The sequence below is a fragment of the Sparassis crispa genome, assembly GCF_003851025.1.
Source record: "Sparassis crispa DNA, contig_000002F, whole genome shotgun sequence".
Taxonomy (NCBI): Eukaryota; Fungi; Basidiomycota; class Agaricomycetes; order Polyporales; family Sparassidaceae; genus Sparassis; species Sparassis crispa.
In genome coordinates, this window is record NW_020939749.1 from 1,100,072 (window position 1) to 1,125,057 (window position 24,986).

General features: G+C 51.4%; 8 protein-coding genes and 2 non-coding genes across 10 annotated transcripts; 5 read left to right on the forward strand and 5 right to left on the reverse strand.

Annotated features, from left to right (window-relative positions):
- Positions 1-724: 724 nt before the first annotated feature.
- On the forward strand, positions 725-1,933 carry SCP_0303360 (hypothetical protein; the record flags this gene model as incomplete). Its single annotated transcript, XM_027755733.1, has 1 exon — positions 725-1,933. The coding sequence occupies one exon, from the start codon at positions 725-727 to the stop codon at positions 1,931-1,933; it is 1,209 nt and encodes a 402-aa protein (XP_027611534.1).
- A 181-nt stretch (positions 1,934-2,114) lies between these two features.
- Positions 2,115-3,858, forward strand: SCP_0303370 (hypothetical protein; the record flags this gene model as incomplete). Its single annotated transcript, XM_027755734.1, has 4 exons — positions 2,115-2,588; positions 2,897-3,169; positions 3,718-3,732; positions 3,784-3,858. The coding sequence occupies 4 exons, from the start codon at positions 2,115-2,117 to the stop codon at positions 3,856-3,858; spliced, it is 837 nt and encodes a 278-aa protein (XP_027611535.1).
- A 2,409-nt stretch (positions 3,859-6,267) lies between these two features.
- Positions 6,268-7,304, forward strand: SCP_0303380 (hypothetical protein; the record flags this gene model as incomplete). Its single annotated transcript, XM_027755735.1, has 2 exons — positions 6,268-7,221; positions 7,281-7,304. The coding sequence occupies 2 exons, from the start codon at positions 6,268-6,270 to the stop codon at positions 7,302-7,304; spliced, it is 978 nt and encodes a 325-aa protein (XP_027611536.1).
- Positions 7,305-7,413: 109 nt separating this feature from the next.
- Positions 7,414-10,225, reverse strand: SCP_0303390 (Malonamoyl-CoA synthetase vrtB; the record flags this gene model as incomplete). The annotated part of the gene is made up of 15 exons (XM_027755736.1): positions 7,414-7,590; positions 7,649-7,916; positions 7,982-8,051; positions 8,102-8,284; positions 8,337-8,375; positions 8,432-8,578; positions 8,639-8,703; positions 8,758-8,882; positions 8,935-9,015; positions 9,067-9,205; positions 9,262-9,473; positions 9,527-9,624; positions 9,677-9,902; positions 9,965-10,065; positions 10,117-10,225. The coding sequence occupies 15 exons, from the start codon at positions 10,223-10,225 to the stop codon at positions 7,414-7,416; spliced, it is 2,040 nt and encodes a 679-aa protein (XP_027611537.1).
- Positions 10,226-10,562: 337 nt separating this feature from the next.
- On the forward strand, positions 10,563-13,625 carry SCP_0303400 (Protein SEY1; the record flags this gene model as incomplete). Its single annotated transcript, XM_027755737.1, has 13 exons — positions 10,563-10,720; positions 10,774-10,871; positions 10,923-10,997; positions 11,050-11,135; positions 11,190-11,353; positions 11,404-11,740; positions 11,796-11,994; positions 12,048-12,424; positions 12,483-12,621; positions 12,683-12,909; positions 12,965-13,308; positions 13,364-13,430; positions 13,482-13,625. The coding sequence occupies 13 exons, from the start codon at positions 10,563-10,565 to the stop codon at positions 13,623-13,625; spliced, it is 2,415 nt and encodes an 804-aa protein (XP_027611538.1).
- Positions 13,626-13,796: 171 nt separating this feature from the next.
- On the reverse strand, positions 13,797-13,890 carry SCP_t0303410. Its single transcript has 2 exons — positions 13,853-13,890; positions 13,797-13,832 (listed from the first exon to the last, which is right to left on the reverse strand). It is a non-coding gene; the product is annotated as a tRNA-Val (tRNA).
- Positions 13,891-16,026: 2,136 nt separating this feature from the next.
- Positions 16,027-17,354, reverse strand: SCP_0303420 (predicted protein; the record flags this gene model as incomplete). The annotated part of the gene is made up of 3 exons (XM_027755738.1): positions 16,027-16,163; positions 16,261-16,325; positions 16,393-17,354. 3 exons carry the CDS (start codon positions 17,352-17,354, stop codon positions 16,027-16,029), a joined length of 1,164 nt encoding a protein of 387 aa, XP_027611539.1.
- Positions 17,355-20,426: 3,072 nt separating this feature from the next.
- Positions 20,427-20,977, reverse strand: SCP_0303430 (hypothetical protein; the record flags this gene model as incomplete). The annotated part of the gene is made up of 2 exons (XM_027755739.1): positions 20,427-20,663; positions 20,720-20,977. 2 exons carry the CDS (start codon positions 20,975-20,977, stop codon positions 20,427-20,429), a joined length of 495 nt encoding a protein of 164 aa, XP_027611540.1.
- A 924-nt stretch (positions 20,978-21,901) lies between these two features.
- Positions 21,902-21,990, reverse strand: SCP_t0303440. The gene is given in 2 exon segments: positions 21,902-21,937; positions 21,953-21,990. It is a non-coding gene; the product is annotated as a tRNA-Val (tRNA).
- Positions 21,991-22,096: 106 nt separating this feature from the next.
- Positions 22,097-24,626, forward strand: SCP_0303450 (U3 small nucleolar RNA-associated protein; the record flags this gene model as incomplete). The annotated part of the gene is made up of 12 exons (XM_027755740.1): positions 22,097-22,361; positions 22,418-22,605; positions 22,654-22,708; positions 22,759-22,894; positions 22,948-23,385; positions 23,451-23,535; positions 23,585-23,670; positions 23,725-23,875; positions 23,926-23,997; positions 24,053-24,186; positions 24,245-24,343; positions 24,410-24,626. The coding sequence occupies 12 exons, from the start codon at positions 22,097-22,099 to the stop codon at positions 24,624-24,626; spliced, it is 1,926 nt and encodes a 641-aa protein (XP_027611541.1).
- Between the last annotated feature and the right edge of the window lie 360 nt (positions 24,627-24,986).

The following is a 24,986-nucleotide window of genomic DNA, read 5'->3' on the forward strand; positions in this document are numbered from 1 at the left end:
GAGTGCGAAGGGGGGGGTGAACGTCAACGGGAGAACGGCAATGTCAAGAACAGTGTCGACAGAAAGATATTAGCTGAGGAGAGTGAAGCTCGATCAACAGCGAGAGTCCTGTCTCGAAGTATGAGGCTGCTGCAGGTAACCCCTCACTTGATCAAGTGTGGTATTGCCCTATTTCTTACGGAGCTCAGACCAGTGAGACTGCGAAACGGGGCGAGAGAATTCTGGTGTATTCGTCGTTCTCAGCCTACTTAAATACTCGTACAGTACAATCGGTCTGAGTCAGTACAGAGATAAGTGTAGTCAGCGAGAGACAAGCCGAGCCGTGGGATCGATGCTACGTAGAGTCAGAATCTCGATGGGAATAAGGACGAGTCGTCATATGTAGCGGGTGACTTGTCAGAGGGTCAGGAAGTGACGAAATCGTATGACTAGGAATAGGGGAACTGAGTCGAGAATATGTCGTACAAGATCTCCTCAAAATGAAATGGAGACATACCATTTTCGGAAGGGACACAACAAGACCAAACCGAACACTCGTCGGGCCCAGTGGAGTTTGGCTTAGCAGCGAGCTCGCGAGCGCTAAGTCAAACTAGTGCTTACTAAGCGAGAGGCTGAAGGCGGAGGAATAGGTGCCGTAAGCGCCAGTCTGTTCCTCCTGCACCTACAGCCTCTCGCTTCTTTTCATTCTGGTGTTTTCCACACGCACGATCTCTGTCGATCTGTAATGATGCCGTCTCAAGGACCTCCCCCGAGCGTTGGCGGTAAGGATTTGTCTTCATTTGTTCCCGATGGGTCTGGATCAGGTGGAAGCACCGCGGGCCTGCCCAACCCGGCCCAGTTGGCCTTGTTTCAGGAAAACTGGGAGCGGCAGGCCCGGAACGCTGCTAGGGCAGTGCGTAGACAGGGCGGAGAAGATAGCGTCAGCGATGACGAGGAGCTGGGAATGCTGGATGGATCAGATGGTGCATCTCCGGGTCAGTTAGACTCCCAGGAACCGTCGGCAATGCCTGCAGGCGCGCCTTCGCGACCCAGGACGCCGGAAGATGATACCGATAACCTGCAGTTACTTCGGGACGTAATGAAGATGACTCCAAACTCTCGGGGCATCGCCCTGAAGTTGTGGAACGCAGGTGTTGATAAGCGCAGCGGAACTGGCCCTCGGGCAGAGGCTACCGCAGGAAGTGGAGGCAAGGGTAGCGAAAACGCGCTGATAACCATAGACTCAGAGATCAAAACTGACCTCTTTGCCGGCCGAGTCATCGAGACGCCTCAGGAACTCCCCGCGCTTCTCAGGAACGGTTTCCATCTTCCGCTCTCCATGTGCACCTCTGAGGTGATGACCAAGATGCACAAGCATCCGGAGCAGGTTCAGTATCGTAAGATGCATGACGGCAAAGGGATCAAGAGGGCGTTGATCGACATTGCCCAATGGCCCGATGAACAGACGCTGAAGCCGGAGGAGTGGCGCGATGCTTGGCGCAACTACTTCGAGATCCTACCGGCCATCTGCGATGATGAGATTGTCAAGCGTTTCTCGGAGCACTACATGTGGCTTTCCGGGCAGAGCGATTTCAACAGGATCTTCCCAGTGATCCTCGCATTCGATATCGATGGGCGCCGTGGATATTTCCTCACGAAGAAGACCTTCGTCGTTGACTCGAAAAGCTACAACGATCACTTTCTCAAAGTCCGCCTGGAGCACATCGAGAATGGTACTCGAGGCACGCTTCCTATCCCTGCGGCTCCCATTGCCGGTTCGTCCCAAACCCCGTATCGTACACCATCACACTCCCCCGATTCACGTCGCCCGCGCCGCGATGGTGCGGCAGACTCCACTGCCAAGCCCTTTCGTGACAGCAGAGCATCTGCGTCCACGAGCATGCTCTGCCTCATCTGCGGCGAGAGTGGACATCGGGCCAGTCAGTGCGGGTGATCGACCATGTCAAATGGCAAGCCCGCATTCACCGTTTGGGAGAACAAGAAGCTCCTCGCCATCTCCACGCGTGCGGAGATCTGCCTCACCTGGAATGTCCAGCACGGTCGCATGCCCTGCCACGGTATGTACTGTCCCGGAAACAGCGGACACATCTGCTCCCTCTGTGGTTCCGACGGTCATGCCGCTGCGGCTAAGCGGTGTCTCGGAGCGTGAGCGTATCATTACCCCTTACGACGCTGATGCCTTCGAGTCGGTTCTTCACGCGCTCGGCCTCTTTCAGTGTTATCCCTTCTTGCCTCGCAAATTACGTTACGGTTTCCCCATTGGTGATTTCGCTCCGCTCCTTCGCACGTTTGCTCCTCCCAATCATTCTTCCAGCGCTGAACACATCGATTTCATTCACCAGTATATCTCTGAGCAAGTTTCTCTTGGCCGCATGACTGGTCCATACTCGCAAGCTCAGGTTGAGCATATCTTGGGCTCTTACTTCGTATCTTCTCCACTTGCTGTTGTTCCAAAGGCTGGTTCGAAAAAATTCCGTCTCGTGCAGAATTGCTCATATCAGGACGAGTTTGGAGTCTCGGTGAATAGCCAGATCAACTCGGACGACTTCCCCACCAAATGGGGCACTGCAGCCAAGGTCGCAGAAATCGTGAGTTCCTTTATAATAATTTCTCGATCCTTTCCCAGTGCGAGGGGACATGCAGTTCAGATCAATGCCCGGCACGCGGGAGATCTCCTTCTGCAATCATTGCCTGGTGCGCAGGAGGTTGCTGTTCATTCTCCGATCATTGTCCGGCGCGCGGGAGATCGCACTGTCAGACCATTGCCCGGTGCGCAGGAGGTTGATGCCATTTGGTACATGCTCGGCGCGCGGGATACCATTTGGTTATTCCCCACTACTTGTGCGGGTGGATTCCAGAGCATGTCTACAGCAGACAATGCTAACTTACTTGTCAGATTGTCAATGCACCTGCTGGTGCGCAGGCGGCTTGTCTTGACATCGACTCCACATTCCGCAATCTTCCCATCAAACCCGCACACAAGCCGTTTCTGGTCATTCAATGTGATCCAGGTGACTTCTATATTGATCACGTTCTTCCATTCGGCATCTCGTCAGGGACTGGGGTGCAGGGTGAGCCGATGGACGCCATCATCGACATCCTGGAGGCGCACAACACGAGACGTCTGATGGATTTGTCGAGGGACCATCTCTCAGAGGATAGCTGCGTTGTAAGCATGCTCCTGCAATTCTGCTATCCGTGGAGAACCCGCAATACACAAGGCTGGAAGACATGGTCTCTGTATATGAAGTCGGCGTGAAGTATGACTTCGTCTCGAGCAGCGCCAAGAAGACGTTATCACTCATAACGGAGAAGGGGCCACTACGTGTCTACGCTATTGCGTGTCGGTATATGTGGAAGGACGTCGCACTGTCAACTGCGCGACACTTAGTGTTGCGTGTAAAACTGTCATGTTTAAAACATGTATGTTTTTAACGTGTTAAAAACACGTTAAAAACATGTTAAAAACATGAGGTCCAAATGGCTATGTCAAAAAGGTCAATAAGTCCCCATAGGCCCGAATAGGCCCACGCCAGTCCCTAGGGTGTACCGGGATTTGCCACGAGCTCTCATCGGTTTACCACCAGACCTGACGCTCTGCTACAACTTGTAAGCCATTTTCGCACTTATGCATCAGGCCATTATCCGTTCAGCATTCCGCTGAACGAGGGCCAAGCTGTTGTGACCTGGTGGAAATTCATTGTGACAATGCCTCAGGCTGACATTCTCGGTGTATGTAGTTCTTAAATCCCTGGTGATGTCCTCACCTCCACATATTAATAGGTCCTCACTGCCAAGCTGTATTCCATTGTGTGGAAATCAATGGGGGATGAGCACACCGCTTCCGTCTTTACTTGAATGAATCCGGCACTCCGAAATTGCATGCAACTTGCGATGATGATCTCATAAGCCGTGGCTCGACAAAACCTCGGGAACCTGCGCTTGAGAAATGCCATGAAAATGTCTTTGTGTTGGAAGAAGACCTGTCACAGCCGGATCTTTGTGATATGCTCATCAGCGATCCTCCGACGTGAACGCAGCGGCCCATGAGAACAGACAGAACATCGAAGGCACTTCGGATAGTCATCTTGAAGAGAATGGTTCTTTGGATGTAAACTGGGAGTTCCACTGGTAGTGTAGGGGGTCTTCGAGTAGTGTACCGGGCTGGGAATAATATCATTCGTGCATTTTCAACCTTCTGCAGTCTCCAGATACTGAGAAATCTGCAGCCTAACAGGGACTCTTGCTATAGTGGTAGGGTACCTAGGACCTAGCGGAGTTGGACCTAGCGGAGTTTGAAATACCTACTATCTTCGGAAGGTGGGTGCTTTATATGGTGCACCTCTGACATAAGCAGACTGGTGCATCTTGGCAAGAATTCTACTCTACTCAATTTATTTCTGCCTCAGTGTACTTGCATCCTGTAAAATATAATTCCGGGTGAGCTTACACTGATGGTATACACCAGAGAAAGCTTTGGAAGTAGACAAAGTGATGCAACAGTTCACCATGCTCTGCACCTCATGACACCCAAAATTCAGCTGCAGCCTGATTGCTTGACTATGGCACTTATCCATCAGCTGTATATCATACACAATGCAATGTAAGAACTGCATGTCTACCAAGGGGATATCCTGAGGATGAGGTGCAGTATGGGTGAGCATACAATGGTGTGAAGTTGTCTCTTTATTGCTGATGATGCAGCACTGGCATGTACAGTACATATTCCAGGCCTCACCCACAGGATGAGAAGAAAATTTTGATTACTGTGTCTATAGTATGTGTCTATGTGTATAGAAATTTTCTACTCAGCAGTATAAGCTGTGCAGAGTCTGATGTCTGATGCAAGTCCCCGAGAACTGCAGTCAACAACATTTGAATAGATCCTGTCTGTCTCCAGTTAGATTGATGCAAAATGTTCTGTGTATTCAAGCTGAGGGCTTGGGCAATCATATCAACTAAGAGGTTAAGCAAAACTCTGAATGCATGATGCTACAGAGATGTCTTCTTCTCCTCTCTCGAATTAATTTAATTAATTTAAATTAATTTCTTCGGACCCTACCACTATAGCTAGAGTCCCGCCTAACAGTGCGCCGAAATGTGTCACGTGATCGCATGTTTTAAACGTTAAAAGCAGTATGTCAAAAACCTCTGGGACCTAGCACGTTATAAACATAACGTTAATAACATGCTCTGAGTTTCTTACGCAACACTAGCGACACTGGCTACGCCTGCCCATGGAGTTCGGCGATCCGACTTACGTACCAGGGCTGAAGACGCTGTCGACGGACTCTTCAAGCTGCTCAGGTACAGTCGCAGATGCACGGAAGTGGTGGCTAAGTTGTTGGCCTATTGCGACTGCACCTGGATTAGCGTGGACTCGCTGAGCAACATTGGGTGCCTCACGTGCAGGTGTTCCGAACCCACCGCGTACAGGCACAGCGCACAGACAAGCAATGTGCAGGTGGTTCGGTGGTTCGGTAAGGATGTGAAAGACGTTGCCGTTGTTCTGCAGAGCTCGCCTTGTGGTAGCGTTGCGACGAGCATCGAGATGATGGTCTTCCCTGCGACTGGCCGGTTATCTCGCCTGGGTGGCAAAGGTCGGCCATACATTGGGTCAGGCTGTCGAGGAGATCATCTCGAAGGTACGTTCTTTTCTCCTATGAATTCTAAGAGCTTTCATTCACACTACCCGCACTTTTTCAAGGTGGATCTGGATCTCGGTTTTTAGTGTCGATGACATTATTACTGGTGTCTTTCGTCGATTTTCCGGCTGATCTTGTAGTCTCGCTCACCGTTTGTACCTTGAATTGCGATGCTCAATATCTTCAATTCCTGAGTCGATCTGCCACTGACGGATTGCTTTAGGATTGCTTCACGAGTCTCGGCTTATCCTGCTGCAGTCTGTAGATCGAATTCGTACCCATCCCTGTTATTTGGGTAGATAGGCTGCACTGGCGACTTTGTTCACGCGAACGGGGTGCAAGACCAGTGTGCACGTACACTGACAGTACTAGTGCGTTATGGATATTATTTAATTTTCAACACAGATGTCGACGTCATCTGCATGGACGCATATGGACCCATTAAAGTTCAGCGCTGAACTTTAATGTTCAACGTTTCAACGCCCGGGATCTCGCGTTGATAGAAGCGCCGTCCGCCTAGTACTTGTTCGCCTCTAGAGTCGTTCTCTCAGTGCCATCGATCGATATCTAATACTGCCCCAAGTCCTACAGTCACATCCCTTCCCGTCCAGTTCACCAAATTATGTCCGACGTTACAGCTGAACCGACCATCCCCAAACATCCCTTTGACGATGCGGACGCCGACATCATCATTCGTTCATCTGATGGCGTCGACTTTCGTGTGTACAAAGTTGTTCTTTCCAAGGCGTCCCCCGTCTTCAAGGACATGTTCACATTACCTGCGGAAAAGCCTGCGCAGATCTCTCAGCTCAGTATCCCAGTAGTTTCTGTCACAGAGGACAGTCGAACACTGGAGAATCTGCTACGGATGTGTTATCCCGTTGCCCAGCCGGTTTTGACGCGGCTGGAGGATGTGCATGCAGTCCTGGACGCAGCCAAGAAGTACATGATGGATCAGCTGGTGCAGGGATTGAAGGATGCACTCATGGCCTTTGCGACGAAGGAGCCCTTCCGGGTGCTCTGCGTTGCGTATTCCTTCAGATTCGAAGATGAGACGCGTCTCGCTGCCAAGGGCACTCTACAACTCTTCATGCGACCCTTGCTACCCAAGCCTACTGAGCTATGCCTCATTCCCTCCACTGTACTGTATAACCTTATGCAGTATCATGACAGATGTACGGAGGCTGCACTCGGTGTCTTCACCGACCTCGGGTGGGTCCTGACCGATAAACGGGGTCGGCGTATACTTAAACGCAACCGCCTGCAACTGGAGCCATCATCAGCGTGGATCTGGTTCTGGTGTAGAGAATGTACACCATATCCGCACGACATTCCCGTAGTGCTACGGGAGATGCGTGAAACGTTCACCTGCAGAAGTTGGTGGATGGATTACGTCCAACGAGTCAAAGATCAAGTCGCAGCCCGACCGATTGGATCACTTGCCTTGGACATGGAATCGATGCAGCCGTCCGTGTGTAGAGCGGGAAGCTGCACCGAATGTGGTCCTAAATCATTTCAGCAACTGCTCGAGTTCAGTAAGCATCTGGCTAAAAGAATAGACTCAGCGACAGCCGCCGTGAGTTCAACGTATTCGAATGAAGATGGATTGACTAATTCCACACACCCTCCACACAGGTTAAGCTCGACATTCAGTGGTGATGAACTAGAAGTGAATGGATGTCTGCACTGTGTCATACGGATGGCCGATCTGGAAGCGGCATACGTCCCATTCGCTGGTCTACGTCTACGCACAAAATCCTGTAACACTTCATAACTTAGCTTGCATCTTGGGGTTTCCCTTCGCACCGATCACCTTCTCCACCTCTCTATACTTGTAATATAGCTGCAGCGATTCAGGGTTTACGACCGTTCCACTCGGCTTGAGGTTGGACCCAGAGACGATCTGTTTCACGGCAATCTCGATCTTCTTGCCGTTGACGGTGTACTGTTGCAGAATTTAAAGGCGTCAGATCATGCTGGCGTTCAATGATGGAGAGACACACCGGAATATCCTCGATCTCGAATATGTATGCGGGTACGTGTCTAGGGCTGAGCGCCTTCCGGATCGCAGCACGGATTCTGTCTACCAGGGACTCCGTAAACGCGTGTCCGGGACGCATCTTGAGGAAGAGCAACACCCGCTCGTGCGGGTCCTCCCGGCGCTGCTGCCCGATGCAGAGCGAGTCATCTACGGTGTTGGTGAACTGCTCCATCACGGAGTAGATCTCGGCCGAGCCGAAGCGGACACCGCTGGGGTTGAGCACACCGTCGCTGTGGAGGGGGAAATGGTCAGGCGCGACGGAGGGAGAGAAATATCTAGGAAGGACGTTACGCACCTGCGTCCAAGGATCATGAGACCCTGTGTCTTTGGGTTCTTGATGATGAAGTCGCCTTGGCGCCAGACCCCTGCTCACACGTGGGTGCTCCGATGTAACTAGAGGCAGGGAAGAACGAACCAGGGTACATCTCGAAATACGCATTCCTCAGTTTCTCTCCGGACTCGTCGCCCCAGAAGCATATGGGCAGCGAGGGGTGCGGCCGGGTGCACACCAGCTCGCCGGCGACACCAGTGTCTTCGATGTTTCTGCCGTGCACGTCGAATATCTCGACCTTCATGCCGAGGGTCTTCGCCTGGATCTCTACATATACACCGTTAATGGCACACCTGCTGGACGTGGGAGAACTGCGTACCTCCAGCGTAGACGGGTAGCGTACGCGAAGAGGAAACAACTACGCGTCCGATGTGGCGTGAGGAGGAGGAGAACGCTTAGTGTCGCATTACTTACACGAAGAGCATATATCCGTCCCGCCGGAGACAGACATGAGATGTATATCCGGGTTGAACGCCTGCTGCGTCCACTCAAACGTCGGGGCAGTCAAGACCGCGCCGGTGGATGCAATGATGCGGATGGAGTCGAAGTTCGCAAGCTTACCTGAAGCAGTGTCAAACGTCAGCTCACGCGTTCGCTAAATCATAGGGGAGGTGCACTAACACGGTAGTATGCCTCGTCCCTGCACCTCGCTCAGGAAGCGGGGACTAGTTCCCAAAAAGGTCACTCTGGGGAGGCATCAGTTCACGTGGGCCCGTGAGGCAGACAACAAAAGCGCTCACCCCTGGACGCTGATGAACTTGAGGAAGTCCCGGACGTCTGGGTAGAACGGGGAGCCGTCGTACAAGATAACGCGACAGCCGCAAGAGAGGCCATTCAGCATGAATGGCCACATCATCCATCCAGTCTGCAAAGCGTGGGATAAGAACAATTGATTAATGCTCATGCCATGCACGTACGGTGGTATACTGGAAATACACGTCATCCCGGTTCATGCCATACGTGATGGCTTGCTCTTTCTTGACTTGAAGCAGTACGCCCTAGATACATGGTCCATCAAGGAATGAGCAAGCAGAAGGCGCGGCACTTACACCAGCCGAATGAACGATGCATTTCGGCGGTCCACTGGTTCCCGAAGAGTACAGAATGTACAGCGGTTGACCGAAAGGCAGCTGTTCAAACACCAATGGACGACCATCTCCCGTCGACAAAAATGCTGACAGTGTAAGACTACAGCAAACAGGCAATTGAACTTCACATGAACAGAGACAGTTCGCGAAGCTCACCTGTTAGGGACGCTCGCGGTCTGCACTGCATCCACCTCTTTCCCACTCTTCACACTAGGAAGTAGAATCACACGTTGCAAGCCGCGCGAAATGAGGTCCCGAGAGACTTCAGTAATGCGGGGCAGGAGATCTATGGTTTTGCCAACGTAGATGACTTCAGTCTCCGAAAAAATGAACTTGGGTTGAATCTGTCTATATCTATCAAGAATACCCTAAGGAAGTGTGATGAGACGTGACGCAGGACCAGGCATGCACAACCGCATACCTGGGTCCCCATATCTGTAGCAGTGCTCGAGAAAATAGCACCTATGCTCGCTGCCGCAAGCGCTAATACAACGGCGTAGATGCTATTGGTGACAATGGCTTGCGCGACCAGATGAGCGACTGGAAGGAAAAATCGCAGAACTTGGCCTACCAGCAACTCTGTCACCAGCAACAAGTCCGTTCACCCTCATGGCCGCGGCCATTTCCTTGACCATCTCCCGCAGCTGTCTGTAGCTGTAGTGAGAGACCTCGCCGGTCTCCTTCGCGGCAGTGCACGCAATGCCGTCATCGTTGAACTGGAGAAGATTTTCTGCATAGTTCAATCTGGCTCCCGGGAACCAAATTGGTATCTCCTTCATGCGACCCTCTTCGAGGATCTAGACAAGTACGGTATCATTTTCAGCCAAGAACTCAGAGTGAGCGGTAAGCTTAGGTAGACCTTTGCCGGCGGAACAGAGTATACGATGCCAACGTATTGCCAGAGGTCAAGCCAGAAGGTGTAGTCTCCTACTGAGTACTTGTACAGGTCGTAGAAGTCTCCTGCATTGGGTGTAAACGTCGGGTTCAGGCGGGAGTGCAGTCGCGACGTACTGAGGTTCAGACCATGCTTGAGGTTAATCGCGCGACGGAACGCCTCCACAGTGGTCCGCGCGGGATTGGCAGGGCGCCATATGATCCTCGATTGAGCAAACTGATCCATTCTAGGCGGGGGGGGACTTCCCACCGTTCAGAATGGCTTGTCGAGAGGTTAAAGAAGGAGGGGTACCATTTCGTGAGCAAACACGACAGTTTAAATGAGATCGAGAAGAGGTTGGTCAGCTGAGGCTGATCATGAGTATCAAAGATAACCGCTCCGCTACTAACTGCCACCCGTGCGCCGAGCACATACAACAAGCGCCGGGCGCGACTCGACTGCCATATTTGGAACAACTACCTTGTTGGCGCTTGTGGGGACACGCAGCTCGAGCAAACCGCGTCGGAAACACACCTTTCACAACACTTTCCTTCCACCACCACTACCATCCTCACGCCTGCTCATGGCACAACCGAGCGTGTTACCCCCAGCGTCCAGCTCTCAGAGCTCATCTTCCAAGAGCAGAACGTCGCTGGTCAACGGCCATTACTCCAACGGCGATGCGACCAGAGAGTCTGCGTCCGTGCGGGTGCAAATCATCGACGACGAGAAGCAATTCACGTTAGCTTTTCTTCTCTTAATTGGTGCCAGGTGTTCAATCTCGTTTCTCGAAGGTCTGAATTGACTCCCCAAATCGCAACGTGGGGACTGCAGAATGCTGGTTTCGACTACGATATTGTTTCAGTATTTGGCTCACAGTCGACAGGGAAAAGTCGGTTTACCCTGTTCTCGGGCAGGATTGATGTCTGAATTCACCCTCTAGGTACCTTACTGAATAGATTGTTTGGAACAAACTTCGACGTCATGGACGAATCCAGACGTCAGCAGACGACCAAAGGTGAGCATCTTGTCAACATTTTGGCAACCCAGTCCTTCATAGTCATTACTAGGGATCTGGATGTGTAAGGCTAAGGGAATGAATGTGATGGTCATGGACGTGGAAGGAACTGACGGCAGGGAACGTGGAGAAGATCAGGTTTGCTCATGGTCTTCACAGATTATTGGAGTGTTGACACCCACGCGTCCGTAGGACTTCGAACGCAAATCTGCACTCTTCTCTCTGGCTTCGTCCGAAGTCCTCATCGTTAACCTGTGGGAACACCAAGTAGGCTTGTACCAGGGAGCGAACATGGGATTGCTCAAGACTGTCTTCGAAGTGAACCTCGGCCTGTTCGGAAAGAAGACTGCAGATGGGTACGTCGTCTTCTGCGTTTTCACATGTTAGCTCCTGACTGTTCTCGCAGTCGCAATCAACGTACTATGCTGCTATTCGTGATTCGTGATCACATTGGGACCACTCCGCTCGCTAACCTGCAGGCAACATTGACGGCGGACATGCAAAAGATTTGGGAAACCCTCTCCAAGCCTCCAGAACTGCAAGACCGCCGGCTTTCCGACTACTTCGACCTCTCCTTTGCTGTTCTCCCACATAAGATGTTGGCAGCAGACAAGTTCGAGGTCGAAGTCCAAGCATTGAGGAAACGCTTCGCTGAAAAGTCCCGTGATGATTATGTCTTCAAGCCTGCATACCATAAGAGAATTCCAGCAGATGGCGTTGCCTTCTATATGGAAGGTATTTGGGTAAGTCGAGCTCGCTGGCTCGAGGAGTCACTTGGTTACAGCTCGGACCATACAGGAACAAGTTCAGACAAATAAGGATCTGGATCTTCCTACACAGCGAGAACTACTGGCACAATTTCGCTGTGACGAGATTTCCACCGCGGCGTTGGTTGAATTCAGCGAGCAGGCCAAGCCGCAACGAAGACCAATCGAGTCAGGGAAGGTAGTCGAAGGCCTGGGAGGGATGATGCGCACCTGGCGTTCGACAGCACTAGGTCAGCCCTCCCCCTCAGATGACATCGCATAATTGCTGACCTTCGAACCTCAGAACGCTATGACCGTGACGCGTCTCGCTACCACCAGGGCGTGTACAAACGTAAGCGTGCAGACCTGATCAGCGTGCTGGACTCGACCCTGTCACCGCTCTTCCTCGGGCAGCTCAAGAACCTGCACAAGGACTGCATGGTCACATTCAAGGCGGAGATGCACGAGGGCATGCGCGGTGAGGGGTACAACTTCGCCGACGTCGTGAAAGCTGCCCGAGGGCGGTGCGAGACACGATTCCTGGAGGCCGCAGGGGAGGCGCTAGTCGACGGCGCTGAGTGGACGTATGACGACGCCTTCGCACTCCTGCAGGAGGACGTCAGAAGCGTTGCGGACCAGTGCAGAAAGGACGAGACGAAGAAGATGGTTAACATTATTGAGGTGAGCCGCCATATAACGCCGCGGTGCCATATCGTGCGGCTGATCGAGTTCGGCGCAGCGCAATTTCAAGAAGCAGATCTCGGAACCCGTTGAGATACACCTCAACAAGCCTGGAATCGACATGTGGGATAAGGTGCTCACAGTCTTCCGTGACATATTGGGGAAAGCCGAGGCATCGTATCTTGCTAAGGCGAAAAGTGAGTCTCACAAAATCATGATATTCGTGTCCATATATAAACGATGGCTGGATTATTGCAGGTTTCGACTGCACGGACGAAGAAAATGCAACGGCTCTTGCAACACTGAGGAAACGTGCATGGCTGGCCCTGTGTGCCAAGATCGGCGAGCAAACCTCGGACTCAACTTTCCTCAGCAAGCTGCGTGTGCACTTCGAGGAGCGCTTCAGGTATGACGAACACGGTGTGCCGCGGGTGTGGAGACCGGGTGACGACATTGACGGCGCGTTCAAGAATGCGAGAGATCAGGTGCGTTTGGCGTGTTCCGCGTATTTCAAGGCGCTCAATACTTTCGTGCACGTAGACTCTCGAGCTCGTTCCCGTCTATTCCAAGATTTCACCTATCGACCCGTCGTTGCAATATACCCTACCGTCAGATACGTCCGACTCGTTCACCGGGGCAGAAGACTTCGATTTCCCGGCCACGCTCATCATTTTCACGGAGACAAAGATCCTCGATCTCATGAACCGGTTCAGGCGCGATGCGGACGCGTTCTATGTCGAGGCGAAGCGCAGCACAGTATCGAGCGTCGCGCAGATTCCGTACTGGATGTACGGCGTGCTCGTTGTGCTCGGGTGGAACGAAGCGATGGCCGTCCTCTTCAACCCGGTATACTTCGCGATACTCCTCTGCCTGATTGCTGCTGCGTATGTTCGGGTTTCTTCCCACCTGCACATACCGCTGATCTGTACCGCATCTCAGGTATATTATCGTCCAGCTGGGCTTGGTCGGGCCTCTCTTTACATTACTGAGGACGGTTAGCACTGAGGTAGGCCGTCATGTCGCTGGACTTCTGCTTGCTCGTTCTCACACTCCACAGATACAACGTCAAGCAACTGACCGCCTCCGGGAACACTTCTCCCAGCATGTCCACGCTCAGCCTGTTCGGTCACGGCCTTTGCCAGTGAAGTATGAGGCTGATGAGGACCACGAACTCAGGCATGTTAAGGCAGAGCCGATGTGATTTGCGATGCGTATGTTTTTTGGATCAGTCTGGATAATATTTAGTGTTGGGATTGTAATTGTCTCTCAAACCACATAAGTATTGTTTTGGGACCTTGATGATGTGGAAAAGGCTACAACTTGCAAACCATGAGCTTGAATAGAAGGGTCCGAGAGGCAAAAGCTACAATTCTGAGTCGGCCCAGGCTCGAACTGAGGATCTTCTGTGGACATTTCAAAACGACCATGTGTAAGACAGATGCGATAACCAACTACGCCACCGACCCGGATTCACATTGCGGAGTGTTGATAATATCTAGTTCGACGTGCGGAAACCATAGTACCCTACGTCATTTAGTAGGCAAGCTCCTTAAAGATTGTATACTACCAGATTACCCGAAGGTTCAGGCCAGCAGTTTCCCAGAATCACACTGGCACCGTCTCTCGGGGCGGAGGAACAGCGTTCGCTTTTGCCTCGACATGTTGGAGAGATACAGCAATCTTGTAGCGCTGAAGAGCAAGTATTTAACTTTCCTGCGACTCTTGCATAGTTATCGTTCGATTCATTCGGATGTTGAAACGTCGGCAGATATAGTCGATGATAGGCTCGATTCCACCTGGAGCACGGCTCTGTGCAATCAGTGGACTCCGACTCTGGAGAGACTACTTTACAACATCTGGCCGCCCTGAACGTTGAACTTTAGCGTCGGCCCACCTCAGGCGTTCACTTCCGCATCTGATTCAACGACTGCAATTGTCATTCAAGTACTGTCTCACCCTGGACAGGACCGCCGCACCGCGAGCTCTGCACCTGCGTTAGACACGCTCTCAATAATTTCCGGTAAGGCACTGCGGTTATTATCGCCCACAGCTTTTACTAACTAAACAAAATTGTCATAAGAAAACAAAATTGCATTCAACGGGGCACTGTCCCGCCTGTTGGAGATGACATGCATATCGATAACAAGTGAAGGCTATGCAGAAGGAGGGCATCGAATCATATCCTCAAGAGCTCTCGCAAGTGGAAATATACTCTTTGTCCGGCTCATGATCGCTGCCTCCTTGAAATGGGCAGGCACTGTCACGGCCCGTCATCCGGCCAAGAAGACGATTTCTTCGCAGTGGAAGTTGCAAATGAACTGCAGGAGGATCGTTGCGATGCTCCTTGCGTCTGCAAAGCCCAATGTCGTGGGTGTACGGGCCGACTAGGAAATGCGTGCGCGGGCGTGGGGTCTTGGTACAAAGGCATACGAACTCAGGGCAGCCACAAAAATCTGGAAGCGATCACAGGCCGCCATGACGTCCATTTTCAAGCTCTCCCCTTCGTCACGCGACCGCTGGACTCAGCGGCGTAATTTCTGCTGTCCATCGTCGCTGCCAGTGGTCAAGCTGTTGGGACCCAGCTTGTCATCCTTTCCAGATCGGACTGCTTCCATGTTGATGTGCGAAGTGTGCTCGGCGTCTGCGGGATCGCGATAGAAGTCCCTGCAGTCGTGCCTCGGAGCTCCAGTCTCTTCTGTCATGCTCGTGTTGATAACACATGTTGGTGATGCTATATTGGTGATGCGATCCTCTTCCTTGGCAAGTCTCGTGAAGAGCGCTTTGGTTGAAATCATTTATGTTAGCTGAAGCAGGCTAAATATATAGTATGTGCGCACCTGTGATTCAACACAAACACCATGTGCATCTCGGAGAGCATAAATATCTAGGTAGGCGGCAGAAGGTTGATGACGGATAAAACTGCAAGGCATTTTATGTCATTAGATTATGCTATGGATATAAGTGAATAGGAAGAACGTGTAACGAGTCCGTACCTACAGAAGAACAAGCAACAAGTGCAGGGAAAATACGGTACAAGCAGGAGTTAAGTGGACATAACAGGGAATAGAGAACAGCTATGTGACGGGTTATGAATTCAACAAAATGATATCATGCAGGCGAAAGGGGATTTCATGGTGGTGAGGGTAAGACATTCCCAGAAGGAAACGTGGAATGGCGAGCAACGCGAGGACGAGTACTGGATAGCCTCGATAGATGATACAGAGCGTGAGTGCCGGTGAGCGTGTATTAGTGCAACGAACTCGTACGCAATGCATTGTACTGCTTGGTGGCAGTGGATCAGGAAATATGCAAGATATAGGTGCAAAATCGATGAAGGTGTCCTAGAGTATGAGGAGCTGTCGATGCCGATGCTTTGCGATGTGGTGGATACTGGATAGAAAAATGAATGTGCCGTCACATTTACAAGCGCTGGGCCGGCGGGTCATAGTCATAATGCGTAACTGTCAAGAGGGTATAATTATGGGCTGTCCTTGGTTCTTTCTTACTCTCTGCAGCTATTACTGCCTCCATCTCTTGGTTCCGATGTAGGCTTCTTCAGAGAGAAGACGGAGAGCACGAGACAACGCCAAGCGAACTTCCTATCAAACACGCGGATTCCAATACGCCGCTGGTAATGCGCGCCTCGGGACGATCACGCGGAGGAATTCGCCATCGAATTCGGCACGCACTTGAGCGAGATCGGCGTCGTACCCAAAAGAGATTCGCCGTTCGAAGTGACCTATTCGCCGACATTGAGACGAAGAAAAGGCAGACCCATCAAGGAAAAAGTTAACCCATCATCTGACGCGATCACGACGTTGCGGTAATTGGCTTACCACCTCCAGGCTCCCACGAGTCTGCGACAACGTGCAGTATACGTCTTTTGCGTGTCGAGAGTGTACTGTATGGGCAAGAATACGTGTCGTGGATCAAGATGAGAACCCGTCATAAATGAATGCAAGGCTCACATGGCATCTCTTCGAAATCCCGGGAGCCGCACGAGTAACTTGTATTCGTGAGGATTTGTCTCGACAGCGATATAACTATCGGTTGGAGGCGGAGAATGTGCCAAGAAAGAGTCATGGGGAGCCCTAGGACACCTTTCCTCGTTCGAGGGCGGAGGAGTTAAAACAGTGGGAGGTGCTGGCGGAGGCATTGATCTCTCAGTCACAACTGCTGCTGATGGTGTAGATACCGAGAAGTGAGAGTCGCTGTTGATTGGAGAAGCAAGAGGTGGAGAGGCATTTCTGTCATACATCCAAGCTAAATCGCCCAAAGGGAACATCGCTGACAACGATGGCCCGGATGACGGATGACGATAGGGCGAAATAGACATTCGACTCAACCCCGCCTGTGGTGAGGTACCCACCGCGCGATCCTCCTGAGTGACATGCTCGGAGGAGGGCGGCAGCGTGTGGAAAGGAGTGTGCATTGGTAAGGGAAGGCTCGCCGTGGAACCGCGATCAGGTACGGATGGCCTTACGGGAGTAGGCGAATGTATTCGGGAGAGAGCTGGTGCCGACGCGTCTGGCGATGAGGAAGGACGAGAAAATAGCTGCACAGGAGAGCTGATGGCCTTACCCGCCGATCTTGGGTACTGCTGCAAGGAGCTTGTTGACGCATACTGCGAAGTGGAGGCTTCGGACATCTCCACGTAGTACGAGCCAGGCCCGACGTCCATGGGCGTATCGGTGCGCTGCATGCTTGATCCCGACGACGACGTTAGCACGCTCGGAAGGCTATCGGAAGACGTGCGGGACTCGTCCGATGACGGACAGTCGTAACCGGAGTACGCAGTGTCTATCCTCTTTTCGGCAGCCCTGGAGGACATGCATGAAAGAGCTTCCGTATCCTGATCGGCAGAGTTGGTACGAGAGTGTGATGGAGTGCTGCTGCCAGCGTACGGTGTATGGTGGGGGGGCGAGGGCATATATGGTAGAGGCACCTCGCGAGGCGTATCAAAGGATGCGTGTTGTTTGGAAAAGGAAGAATTCCTGGGGAGGAGCAAGGGACGGGCTGTAGAGGGAATATGATAGGAAGAGGGAGCTGCAGAACGATGGCATCAGTCCATGTATGTAATGCGCAAGAAAGATTTGGTGCAAGTGTTGCACCCACAGAGTAAAATATCTTAGGCGGAAATCAGGTAGGCTGTCAATGGCTCGTGTGCGACCGGCCTGCCGATGACTGCGAACGTGACGACTGCCAAGTGCACGCAACGGCAATGACAACATACGGCGTAGGAGCCAATTTCTCGGCGCATCGGATACCCGGAGATGGTGATAAGAAAAAGTTCTCAGCTGCTGCGAGCCAAAAGCCAAATCCCTCAGGATTCCGTGCCGACCAGTCTTGTTTTCGCAGGTTTGTCTCTCACTCACAGGGTCCATATCGTCCGCCAGAGCGCAGGGCGGCTGCCCGGCGATACAGGCGTGGTAAGTAGTATGTATCTATGTTACCTGCAACCTCGATCGCACAGACGCGGCAACAGGCTAATCCGTAACGGCGTGAAACGTGCACAAGGGCGAACAACGGGGAAGCAGAAATCTGACGACGGAAGAAATCGCGAGCACGCACCCTCGTCTGCAGACACCCTCGAGCTCTTGTCCAACATTCTCTCTTCGACCAAGTGTTCCAGTGCTTCTAATCTAACCACTGGGCCCAGTGGTGCGTGGCTGGGAGCGTGCGGGTATGGACCACCGTCGTACTTGACTGTTAGTCGATATAGGTCCTGGTCCTGAATTGTGAGGTGATCAAAGGGTATCGACAACGCGGAGTCGGACGATGAAGTGGTGAGCGACGAGCAGGAGGTCGACGACAACGCTGGGCTCTGAGATGGTGTAAGTTGTGGTTGTCTAAAGGCATTGGCAACGGGGAACAGCCGGCGAGGTCTCAGTGTAGGGTGTTGCATAATATTGGATCAGGTATTTATTTCTTCCTGCAGTCATTGCGCGAATATCCTAAAAAGGCAATTTGTGCGACGTCGCTCCACAGTCATGTCACCACTGGCCAATCATGACATTGTGCGGCATCTGCGAGAAATGCATTTTTTGATGCCGAATGGACCAGAGTTCTACTGGCAGAACCGGCAGAACAGCAACTGCAGAACTTGGCGAAACACCTGGCTCATAAATTGCACAGTCTGTGATAGAAGGACAACACACACCTAGACAGAGAACTCAAAAGCTGGTCAATTGAGACTATTAGGCTTTGTGTGAGCAAAACTGAGTTCATTTATGTCCGTTTTTACACTTTCATCTTGTTAAGGGTTAAAATGTTAGGTGACTATTGTTCGGAGCATGGAGATGTCCCTAATTTGCGCATTTTATGCACGAACGGAAGATTCGTGTGTCTGCGTGACGAAGCACCAAGCCTAATTAGGGGTGTGCTCGGGCACATTAAGTCATTGTACATGCATCCTTTGGAATCCCGTCGATATCAGTATGCTATGATACACTTGCAAGGACGTCTGGACATACCTCACTTGTTATGGTCTGGACATAAAAGAGCCGTGTGTAAGGTCCAAGGCCTGAATCTCCGATGGCCACACACCCGTGAGCATGAATCAATGACGAGGTACTGCCGCTGGAAAATGGAATAATATTAAGTCTAAGGCTTAAGGTCTGGTTGAATACCGACGATGGCTTCGTTCCATACCGGACTAACGGCACAGCACAGATAGCTCCTGTGTCAAGTTGGCTTATACGGCGGAAAGACGGTGTGAGTAGAATATTGCTCACGGATATACCGCGCACGCTCAAGCCGAGTTTGAATCAAATCATTCTTGAACCCCCCCAGTCCGTACGGGAATAGCCACGGGAACATTCCCGTGTAAAGTTTGGGATTGTGGTCAAGCGCCTTGAGAAAAATTTCCAGGCAGAGCGGGCTAGTAGTCTAGTAGAGCGGAGCACCATTAATACTGGGCGGAAGCAACTCTGCCATTGGTCGCCCCGGCATGGACGAGTCACACTACTGTGTACCAACAACGCAGAGCTAGGAGAACGATACGGTGACTCGACTATGTTGCGAACGTTGATATCGCTTGAGTAGATATGTCACCGTGTATGCCGATGGGCCTGCGAGGTTGCCAGTGTCGGGTGGATGTTCCGACGACTTCTAGAATAGCTTGCACGCAAGAAAGTACGGCCGCGTCAAGGCAGACGTAAGTATGGGTTTCCGAGTCCTTGATATTTTAGATGGAGGGCGTATCCGGAATGCACCGTCACGGTCTGCGAAAGTCTCCAGCCGGTTCTGACTTGGTTGGACAAGCATTCGCACTATCAGGAAGGCAGATGCCCAGACTACCGTCGCGATAACTCTGGTTTAGGACATCCCTGCAAATCCTCGGGTTTGAAATTTGAACCTCCAGGGTATACTATGAAGAACGTATGACTCCGCCACAAACTATGAAGGGCCTCAGCGGACAAAATTATCCAGTTCTCGCAGTAGCGTTTGGTCGTCTGTTACGTTTTCGCTGCAACATATCTCGTTTTCGGTTAGATCCGAACGTGACAGATGTCACCACGCCTGCCTTTCTTAGGATTTCATCCTCGGTGTTTGTTTCTGTTTCGGCTGTCCACCTCACTGGCCTGCAGACCACTGAACTGTTTTTTTTTTGCAGTGCGGTTTAAAAAGTGTATTGATGGCTAGGGTCTGTATTCTAAGGAATCTACCTACAGCTTGAACTGAGTATAATAAATAAGTGGATCAATGCACTTCTCGCTGCCTGCACAGTACTCGACCCACGCATGGTACGTGTCGCTCTACCACCCACGTACTGCGCTGCTAGGCTCATAGATACAGCCTCTAGTTACCTGCAGGAAGACAGTCGTTCCTTTGTAATAGAGGCTGAGATCATTACCGATGACCCGCTGAGAAGTCCCCCGTGGGAAACCGGACTTTGAACGATGCCGACGGCAATTCGACGCACGAATCTTTAGCGCTCAAGTCGCGTGCAGCCACAGGCGCGTCTTACCTGTGTACAAGCTTCGCGTGCTGTAAAAAGTTCTCATGGCGACGGTGCTTCGTCAACGAAGAACCAGCAGACAAGACTCTTGACAGCTTGCTGCAACAGCAGGCTACGAACGCGTTTTGACCGGAGCATTTGAGGGCTCATGATGGCAAGACGAATGTCCTCTCCGCTGACAAGCTCGGCCAGAAGATCGCGATTGTTGTGGTATGCTTCTCTCATAGTGTCTTCGTTGATAGCCAGTGCACGAATTCCGCGGCTATTGGCCACAGTTTCCTATACTCAAGGTCAGAATGAAACTACTGTCGGTGTGCTTGTCAGCACGACAGTACCTGCTGCAATGCTAGCAATTTAGTAGGCACAATCATGAGAGCTATTCCTATCTTCATCTGGGCTTGTGCAGCCAGTAGCGGAGCATGCATAACCGTCGTCTTCCCCTGGCCCGGCGCGATGACGAGGAACAGATCCTTGCCGCGGATGAGGTCCATGCCATGGCATAGCTGGAAATCGCGAACCGAGGGAACTCCGCACTTCTGAACGATCAACGACTCGAGCCATTCTGAAGAGCCTTCTGCAGGTATGATGGACATAGAGAACGGCGTGGATTACAGCTACGTAGCATACATACAGAGTTGACGCGACTGACATCTCTGCCACCGACGCGTTTTGGGAATTATAGTTTAGTGCCGATGACGCAGCCGTCCCTTCCGCTGTCTGGCACGTAGCTCAAAAACTCCCACGGGGGACTTCTCAGTGGGCTCCCGGATAATGATCCTAGACTACTGCGCTGCGGCTTCGCATGCACTGGCGGGTGTACCGACGTATGCGGCACGCGGCACACTGATCATGCGTACAAGGTGAACATCGCGGAGGCGCATTTGCACCATGCATCGCAACATTGGATGCCTGTCAGGTACCATACTACCAGCTGGAGCACGACATGGTACTGATTGAGACACGCACAGAAATATTTGTATGCCATCTACGAACGTTTGTACGTGGTCTACGAATGTCGGTATGCGGCACTGCATCGCGCTATTGTACCAGTAGACACATATGAAGTCACTGCATCCAACTTGCCACCAGATATCTGAGCAAAAATGTAGATGTCTGATAATCAAATATCCATGACCTAAGGGACACCTTATGAAGTATGAGAAGCCAAGAAGACAACATGTCGCGTATGTTCTGCAGGCCAGCGAGGAGGGGGAAACAGACGAGGATGAGTCTGTCACATTCGGAGCTAACCGAAAACGAGCACCAACCACAATTGAAGTCAGCACAGCGAAAACAGTGTCAGGATGTCCAAACCCTACTGCAAAAACCAAATAAGTTGCTGGAGATCCATATTACTTTTTGTCCGGCCAGGCGCTTCAAAACAAACGCCTTCATTGTAATTCGAAGCTCGAATTCGTCGCTTTCCCAGTGACCTCAAAGTCTAAGAATGCAAACACAAATATTAGGCATAAAAATCCAAGATATCCCGGTTGAACTTGCTTCAGGGGCAAGAAAAATGAGTCGACCCAGGCTCGAACTGAGGACCTTCTGTGATGTGAACACAGGAGTGTTAGACAGATGCGATAACCAACTACGCCATCGACCCCTCCCTCACTGCAAGACTTCACTTAATAAAAGTCCGAAATTTCTTGTAATTGGCATTGAGCACAGCTGGTTTACTTCGTCCAAGTCCGCTCATCATATTCTCGCAAATGGCCATTGATAATGGCAACCCAGTGACTACGCGTCTTCTAACACTTTTGAATGTGTCTGCGACCAAGGCGGGGAAACGCAATAGGACATTCGAGGAGACGCAACCGACGGAGAGGCTTAACAAACGACGCGCAGTCCGAGTGACAACAGAAGAAGAGCACGAGGCAGAAACACCGGAGAACCCCCCTACATCTGAGAATGCAAATGCCTCATCGGTTCCAGAGACAAGAGAAGACGAGGAGCACGCAGAGGAGAATACTCAAGGTAGTTCGCGGTGTCGGGTGGCGTATCAGATGTTGCTTGCTGACTATTCTGAACAGAAAATGTGGTAGACACATGCGAAGAGCATTTTGGCGCGAAGAGTACCATCCTTACAGCGGCTGCTCGAGAAGCAGTGGATGAACGCAGGTGGAGGGCGGCAAGAGAGAAACACCGCAGACTCGGCGCTGTTGTACAGGCCGTACCCGAAGGTTCAAGCAGTGAAACAAGGAGCAGACCGCAGCATGCAGTGCGTAATTATCCATTCCGATGTTACCTTTCTCTCAACTTTATCCAGGTTGCAGAAAAGCTGAGGGAGCCTTTTGCAGCCCGGCAAGCAAAGCTATCTCGCGGTGCGTTCGCTGATACAGAGCGGGGTAAGCTGAACTGACTTTTGAAGCAGAAATATCTGAGCTCCAAGACGACGTACTGTCTGTACTATCTTCATATCGTGATCTCTACCTCACGCGGACGTCTGTGAGCACGCATGCAAACGTACGGGAAGCGATAGCGCTGCATGCCATCGATCACATAACTAAGTCTGTCCGTTGGGGATCTGTTATTGGTTTGTGTTGTTCATATGTCACTGCAGAAAGCGCCGTCGTGTTGTCAAAAACAACGAACGGCTGGCTCATGCCTCAAAATCTGGAGCTCCCCCGCTGGAAGACGTTCAGGATCAAGGTTTCACAAGACCCTCTGTTCTTATACTCCTCCCATTCCGCTCTTTTGCTCTGCAGTGGCTCGCCGCACTCACAGCGCACACACCACCACCTGCCTATCAGATCGAAAACCAGTCGCGCTTCCAGTCGGAGTACGGCTTGCCCGCAGGTGCTGTGGATAAGCTGGCGAATGCGGAGCCGGGCGCATATCCTCAAGACCATGTGGAGATGTTCAAAGGAAATGTGGACGACAGCTTCAGAGTTGGTATCAAGTTCACCCGGAAGAGTGTGAAGTTATTTGCCGAGTTCTATGGGTGCGATTTGATAATCGCGAGCCCGTTGGGACTGAGAATGTCAATAGAGAAGGAGAAGTGTGTAATTTATCGTTTGTTCCCTATCTTCGCTTCTTTTCCGACTCGTGCTTTTTGTCATCCAGGAACGCAGATTTTCTGTCGTCGATTGAACTTTTGGTCGTGGACCAAATGGACGCTTTGGCAATGCAAAACTGGGACCATCTTCAGGTTGGACTTCATCCTCTGAATCATTCATAAACTCAGACCGCTTCTCCAGTTCGTCTTCTCACATCTCAACCAACTCCCGAAGGAATCGCACGACGTGGACTTCTCCCGTATCAAACCATGGTACCTTGATGGACAGTAAGTGCACAAGTACATGTCTCGTAGCCTATCGAATGAATGCTCGTCCCCCAGCGCATCCTACCTGCGCCAGTCTATCTTACTGACTGCTTACGAGACACCTGAGACTCGTGCTTTGTTCAACCACTCTTTGAAGAACGTTGCGGGCAAAGTTAGAACAGAGAGGCGATGGGCGCCTGTGGAAGTTCCTGAAGGAATTGATCAAGTACGCTTGGTGGCCTTTGCTCTCATTTTCCCAATCTCACTTCCCAGCAGAACTTTGTTCAGTTCAGCTGTAGTAGCCTGAAGGATGAGGCCGACAAGCGCTTCCAATACTTCACAACACAGGTCTTATGAAGTTATTTGTCCGCGAGTGATTGGATTTTGAACCATGAAATACCAGGTGTTGCCAGCTGTGCTCAAATCAGCAGTACGGAGCGCGAATACAGTCGTGTTTGTTCCGTCGTCGTTCGATTTTATCCGGGTACATAACCATTTCCGGAAGAACACCAGCGTCTCCTTTACTGTTCTATCAGAGTACGCTGGTGTAACCAAGTCAAGCTGTGGAATATCTATTGATCTCATATTCTCGCAGATATACTTCGAATCAAGACATATCTCGCGCTCGGCAAGCATTCTTCAGTGGGAAGAAGGCATTCCTGCTAGTGAGCGAACGTTTCCACTTCTTTCGAAGGTTCGTTCCTTAGCATTCAACTGCATTTGACCTTCCTGACCATGAAATTCTGTAATGCACGTCCAGGTATAAGATCCGAGGTATTCGGAATTTGCTATTCTACGGACCGCCTGAGCATGCGCATTTCTACACTGAGTTCCTATCATATCCCTTTTTGGATGAAGGTGTCGAGGCATCGGATATCACTTGCCAGATTTTGAACTCAAAGTATGATTGGTTGAGGTTGGAGAGGATTGCTGGAACGGAAGGAGCGTCAGAGCTAGTGAAGCGAGGTTCCGTTTAGACCATTCTTACTTGGTGCCACATTACCGCCCCTCTTCTCGTGGTCATTGTACTGGATTATTACGCAAGTGTATGGCAAGCATGAGACCCGAGGCCTGAGGCATTGAAACCTGAACATGTGTCTTGCTCTCACCGGTGCAGGCTGGTGTGTCTTCGGGAGGACAGCGCAATCCGCTAGTGGCGTTCAAGTTCCCGCTGTATACCACGCGCATGAATCTCGAAAAATTCGGGGCAAGTAAGTTTCTGAGATAGGTTAGGCTTGGCGGTTTGCACGTAGCACGTGATCACTCGACGGCGACGCGACGCGACTTCCGATTGCTGTCTCCTCCCCTCCACCGTTCACACTAGCCTACTCCCACGT